This window comes from Eurypyga helias, unplaced genomic scaffold (assembly GCF_000690775.1).
Source record: "Eurypyga helias isolate BGI_N326 unplaced genomic scaffold, ASM69077v1 scaffold603, whole genome shotgun sequence".
Classification (NCBI taxonomy): Eukaryota; Metazoa; Chordata; class Aves; order Eurypygiformes; family Eurypygidae; genus Eurypyga; species Eurypyga helias.
In genome coordinates, this window is record NW_010241793.1 from 268,422 (window position 1) to 275,187 (window position 6,766).

At 44.3% G+C, this 6,766-nt stretch overlaps 1 protein-coding gene across 1 annotated transcript in view; it reads left to right on the forward strand.

The window, feature by feature from the left end:
• The window catches only part of CDH13 (cadherin 13), a gene marked incomplete at its 5' end in the record, with an annotated part of 267,510 nt that extends 265,671 nt beyond the window's left edge, over window positions 1-1,839 (forward strand). The window contains one exon of the mRNA XM_010148860.1: window positions 93-1,839. Within this exon, the coding sequence (XP_010147162.1) occupies window positions 93-100 (8 nt within the window). The remainder of the gene's footprint in view (window positions 1-92) is intronic.
• Between the last annotated feature and the right edge of the window lie 4,927 nt (window positions 1,840-6,766).

Below are 6,766 nucleotides of genomic sequence, written 5' to 3' on the forward strand. Positions count from 1 at the left end.
ACTCAAATCAGTATTTGATTGGGGAAAACCCCAGAAGTTAAAAGTTACTGTGATCTGTGTAGTAACAATCACACACATTTCCCATCCTTCAGGTCTGTAAGAACTCCTGACATTTGAAGCTGTCCTACCAAGTTGCCATGGCAACGAGAAAAAGAAAACGTCAGCTCTGAAAATTGCAGTTTACAGTTACTGTTCTTCACTACTCGGCCTCAGTTGCTCCAGATTCAGTTTAATTTGCAACCTCACTTACTCTGTCCGACTGTACATTGGTGTTTGACAGCCTCTGCCCTGACTGCCGTCTACCAGCCGGTTCCTCTCGCAAGACGCAAGGTTGATGCGCGTTTTCCCTGAATGTTAAAAAGACCACGACGTCGAAGCTGGACCCTGGGGGAGCAGAACACAGATTGACTCCATTTTTTTCTATCTGTTGACTTGTTGCTATTCAACTGTTCAGAAAATATTTTGTCTGTGGGTTAGTATTTGTATATGTATGAGTGTATGTATATATATATATTTATATAGAGAGAAGAGTTATACGACAGGTTTAGCTTTTGTAAGATGTTCACCTGGAGTGCGCAAGGGACGAAGCAGACTAACACAGCCACAGGTGAATTGTAGCTACTCTACCGTGGCTAAACCTGCTGAGTTTGCTGTTTACAGCGTGGCTGGAAGGAGAGAGCCTGTTGCCATCATACCGCAGCCACCCGGCTGGCACAAGCAGGCCCAGGGCTCTGCGGTGCCGCTTCTTGTACCTCAGGTTCAGCAAACAGGGAGTGCAAGTCACCCCGGCTTCTTTCTGGTCTGAACTGCTTTCCTTAGGTCCCAAATGGAATTTACGATCCAGCAGGAGCCTCGCTCCCCGCTGCGGTGGGAGCAGCGCTGGGAGGTTCTGCAAAGCTGATCTGTGAGAACGTGGGAAGCAGCCGGCACTGCACGGGTCAGGGTTTACAGCTACGGGAGTGCTGGGCCTGATTTTAAAGAGGCTGAAGTCAGCTTCCTCTGTGTTCCTGCAGATAGTTACGTGCCGGGGCAGTTTACAAAACACAAGCCCGTGGTTGGTGCTGCAGAGGCATTAAGTAGGTAGATGTCAGCGTAGGAGAAGCTGATTAGAACAGCAGAGGCACAGGGTTCCTCTGCAGCACTGGTCTCTCCCTGCAGCTGCCACTGCACACGTGAGTGCAAGGAGGAACACAGATGCCCTGTTACACAAATATATCACCCCCTGTATAGTTTGAATATATATACATACATACACACGTACACACGGTTTCCAGTTAAGAGTAACAAGAGCATTTCTTTGTGTGTGTAAACCCACCACACCTGTTTGCAGACATGGGAAAAAAGGGTGTTCATTATCTAGGAATATGAATCCTTTTTTATTCTGTGAGCATGTAAGGTTATAAAAAACCCTTCTAACTGTATCAAGATGATCATCTTGTTAATAAATTGTAAATGATCCATCAAAGCTCACACCAAATTTTTATAAAAATAACACGAAAAGTATACTAGTGACAGACTGTGGCTTTTGTTAGAGCTTGCCAGTAACTAGGGTAAGGTAAGTGTCTTAGGATATTTTAATAAACTTGCTTATTTAAGGTTTAAACAAGAAAGCTTCCTTATGCAATAGAACTTTGCAGCTGCATTCTTCGGTTAGCCTTTTTACAGGACTTACGAGTCATACTGTATGTTGTCTTTACTCCAGTGAGATTATGAGCATATCTTCCACACCACGTATATGTTTCAATAGTAAAGCTTTTTGGAAGCATTAAAAAGTCCAAACATACATTTAGTTTTCCATAATGCTACACTAGATATTAAATGTGTGTTGGTGGTTAAAAACTGCTGTACAATAGCTTTTCTCTGATTTCCTGTATCGTACCAAATATGAAACTGGTCTCTCTTTTTTAAATCAAAAGGCGTAATAACAACAGCAACAGAAGAAAAATCAGCTTGTGTTGTGAACTTCCCTAACATAGGTCTCTTGATGAGATACAAGCTGCCCAGCTGCCTTCAGACAGGAACATGCTTTTCCTCTTCCAGCCTAACTCCTGCAGTCCTGACCAAGTCAAACCTCCCACTGACAGTTTCTCCCGCAGCTCTGGGTGTTTCCCAGAGTGGTACCACAGTGGTGCTTTAGGTTAGTGGGAGTTTCTGCTGACACTGAAGTGGGAAGGTGCCTGACCTCAGACATTAACACCAGCATGCTTCTACTTCTCCTTCTCTGCCCATGCCATGAAATAGTCTTGTGCTGCTGCTTTATCATCAAAAAATATTGTCTTTTAAAAAAAATAGTTTTCAGGCAAAATTTCAAAAGGAAAAAAAGGAAATCAACCAATGCATAACACCACTGGGTTTCCAACACGTGTATTTAATGAATGACCCAAAGATAGACTGCACCCTGTGCTTCGATCGACAAAATCTTTAACTCAAATAAAAGCAATTATAACATCCTCCCCCACAAATACTCTTTTCCTACTTGCTTTCTTCCTCTCCCTATCCAGCAAAACCCACCCTCTGACATCAGTGTCATTTCTGTCAAGCACCAGATAAAGCGACCCTTGCCTCGCGTACACCAAAGCTCACGCAGCATTGGTGGCTCCATTCCAGGGGTATCCAAACGAGGAAGAAAAATCTCTTCTGCCTGGAACTACACTAACAATGGGAAGATTCCTGCTACCACTTTGTGCCCGAGGACAAGAGATCTTTCTTCTTGGATAATACTGCAACCTTGTGACCTGCAGAAAGGTCGGTATCGTGGCTGAAACTGAATCAAGATGCATCAAAGCTTCATTCACCGTGATCACTTTATTTCTGCACCTATATTAAAGCCTCCCACAGCCTTCACTGTGTGCCTCTGGGCTTCAGAGCTGGCCGCTGGACTGCGTAAGCACGCAAAGAGAAGATGAAGCTGCCATGCTCATGTCTCTCCCTCGCTCTACCAGAGAGCAAACCCCACTGAGCAAGAGACGGTGGCACTTTCTGTAGCATTACACCAGTGAGGAACCAGATTAGAATGCGAATTTTCCTACCTGAATATGCTTGTCGGCCCGGCTCACAAAATGCTGCCCGTTTCCTGAAACCAAGGAGCAACAATAATTTATTAGTAGAGAAGTTACAAAATTGGTTGTCATTTTTTTATAGTTAATTATGTTTAATCATATTCAGCCAAGCTTGCTGGTTTGGTAACACTTACTTCTACGTAGGCACTTGGGTCACTGCAACGGTTACTCCAGGCTGTCTGGAGTCAGAAAGGCAGCGAACCACTGATCTTCATTTTGTAACATGCACAAAACGTCTCGTCATGAAATCATTTCACCTGAAAAGAGGATCTGCTGTTAAAACACAAAGCAGGGGTAACAGTTGGTGAGAGGAGTTTATTAGCAACACAAAGATGTTGTTTGCAGTGTCCTCGCTATCTGAATCCTTGTCTGTACACCTCACGTGTGCGCTTTTGCAATATGCCTACGTGCATTTATCAGTGTGCATTTGTTCAGTAACTGTAGGTCTGAGGACTAAAACAAGGGGAAACGAGCTGAATTTCCTACTGGGTACCAAGGAAAATTAGGTAGGAGTAGAACACAGGCCAATACACTTCCTGAGCCTTGTTCTCATCACGTTTACACTGGTATAAATCAAAGAGCAACTCCATTACTACAACTGTTTGAGATTCAGTTAATCGTATCGAGATGAAATTTTTCATCTAAACCTCCCCGCACGCTGCTTTTACTGGTCTGCTGCAAAGCGTGAAGCAGCAATATCCGTCACAGGGTCGGTCTTTGGTGACACACAGAGAAACCCACAGCTCAGCTGCCTCCCAAGATGAGTCACTTCCCTCACCGACCACTTCAACGAGTCTCTAAGGTGCCCGGCGTAATTCGGTTCAACCTCTGCCAGGAGCGGCTGTGCCCCGTAGTCAAATAATTCGTCCTGGTCTCCTGCATAGCCACTCCAGTGAGGGATCACTGTAATGTAAACATCATGTGTTAAATTGTGACTTGTTGTCAGTTTGTTGTGCCCTAGCTAAACAGGTTATCCCTCCAAAAGACAGACGTGTTATATTAACAACTTGTACGTCATTGGTCTTGCCTTTGCAAAAACTTCCTGTCTGAAGTACTGATACAGCTGCCCATTTTCTTCAAAATTGCCACTAGTACACTCAGCCACTTGAAACAGCAGAACTCCATACACAAATAATTTTATAGCACTGTTTGTCTAAAGGCTAAGTTTCTTTCTGTGTGGATTTAATAGTGGCTTATTAAAAAAAAAAACCAAACCACAAGATAAATGTTATCCAAGTCACATCAGCTTGAGAACACCAAGTCTAAGGCAAAACTCTGGCCCACCTTCCCTTTATTGTGTCTCTGGAAACGCTCTTGGCTGAGAAATATGCTGCCCAACGCTAACAAAAAGATACCTGAAACGGCAATTCTTTCAGTCAGCCCTGCGATCTATGATCTTCAGAATGAACACACAAAGTACACCAGTAATCATCATTCTAGCTGTTCTGTTTAAAGCAGTTGTAGCAAACTGCTTTCCTGTGTATCACACACACAACCCATTGACTACGCTGTTCTCTTGCCTCACCCCCAGGTACATGGATCTATACCTGTCCAAACGAAGCGGGTGCACTCGTACACACTCGGTGCAAGGTCACGGGTTGCACAGCTGTTATGTGTGTGTATATATGTAGATATATAGAGATATACACATACATATATAAATATATATATAGAAAATATATGCAGATGGAGGGAGACTGATACAACATGGGGACTTGGAATAAGCAGTTCAATTCCACGGACTGCAGAGTAATACATGAGCTAAGGAACAGCATGGGTTATGTATGATTTAAATGATTTAAACAAAAGAAAAAAGGCAAACCCCCCCAATGCTAAAACGCAGGCTTATCCCAACTCTCACGTTGTACGTCTGCTACCTTTAGCTGTCCCCTCTGAACACCATTATATCATTTGAAGGTATGCGTAATTGTTTACAGACTCATTTTTAGTTGTCTAGGCAGGCCACCAGTAGTGGAAAGGGAAGGGTTTATAGCCAGAATTCTGCATTACTGTGCTTTCAGTGGGACAGCTGTATGGGAAAGTTTCATCCTCCCCTCGAACACGACACTCCTCCTCCACACCAGCAATGACTGTGTGATGGCTCGGGGTTGAAATGAATGTAAAGACAGACTCTGTGCGCGTCATACACGCCCTGCCTGGGGCTGCAGAGCAAGAGCAGGTCTGGTGGACTGCGACGGTGAATTCAGTACTAAGGGGCTGTGGTCTTACTGCCAGTTCAGACAGAGCCCTTCTGTAAAACCCTACCTGCCCCGTAACAAACTGTCTCTAAGTTGCCACCAAAACTTTTTTTTTTTAACATCATTTTCTTTCTTTTATTTTTAAAGTTCAAGCAAGGAGGAAAATATTTTGTTTGATTTTAAAGATACTTAATTCAGCTGCTTTTCCAGTTAATCGTTCCTTTGGGCCCTAGTTGCTGAATTGCTTGCTGTTTCTGAGGTGTAAATAAACGTTTTGATTTATGACGTGGTTGCAAAGAAACTTGTAATTTATTTGTGAAATGCTCAAATAAAGGATGTCTGGGCTTTTACCTTTTGTCTGGGTGTAGACCTTCCTGATGCAATCCAGCAGGAACGGAGGACTGCAAAATGACCTTGAGGCTGCCAAAGGGCTGGAAGAGCCCGAGGTAATTGCAAGAGACTCCCACGTTGATCTAAGCAAAAATAGAAAACATGCGGCCGTCATCTCACCCTGCCGTGGTGACAGAGTGAGAATCCAGGGGTTAGAGAGGGAAATAAGGTCTGACCGCAGAAGAAAGCGGCAGCAGATTGTTCAGCATCCGTTCAGGCTTTCTGAAATTCCTGTGAGTTGTTTTTTGTAGATCTTCTAGGAAGTTACCTAAAGTTTCAGAGACACCTAAAGAGAGAATATCCCTGAAAACAGCCTGTTCCTGCAGCTGAGAATAGAGGAAGCTGGGGTGGGGGGGAGGAGGGGCAGCACCTGAAGGAAACATGTGAGTACAAGCCACAGCAGCTTGGCTTTCATGGAGACCCTCCTCCAGCTTCTGCTTACCTTTTATCAGACTTTGAATCTAAAGGGGGCTTTTTCATGTGGTCCCTAATAAGTAGAGGATGAAAGAACATGTGTGAAACTTGTGGTGTAATTGAGCAAAAGGTCATCACATGAAAGCCGCAGCAAAAAAGCATCACCTCCTTTGGTCTCAGTTGAGATCATTGTCCTAAACTAATGCCTTGTACCTTGAAAGGGCTGTTTGAAACAGTACAAAGTTAAATCATAAGCAAGGAAATGTTAACAGAGAGAAAATGCTGAATGGTTTTTAGACACAAGTTTTCTGTTGCCCTTTCAACATCCTTCTGTCTCATCTAACACCACGCCCTGGCTTGCAGTCTGTTGGTACTCGGGAACTTTGCACAGTTCAATCCAGTTACTTTTTTTCTCCAGCAACAGTAAATCAGAACTGCCCCTTCTGGTGCCAGAACCACCTTCTTACCTGCAGCAACAAAGCGAGGGTCATTGCTCCTGCTGCAAAGCTGCTGGGATGCTCTTCCTCAGCCACCACGCCTCTGGCCAGGTCTGCTCAAGCACCTCCCAGTGCTTGGTGACCTGCGCTGCTCCTGCTGTTACAGCAGCCAGGAAGTTGCTCTGTTTCAGTATGCTTCAGTGTATTCCACCTCCTGGGACTCATTTTGCAACTTACCGTTTCCTGCGGGACACTCACGGTATCGCCA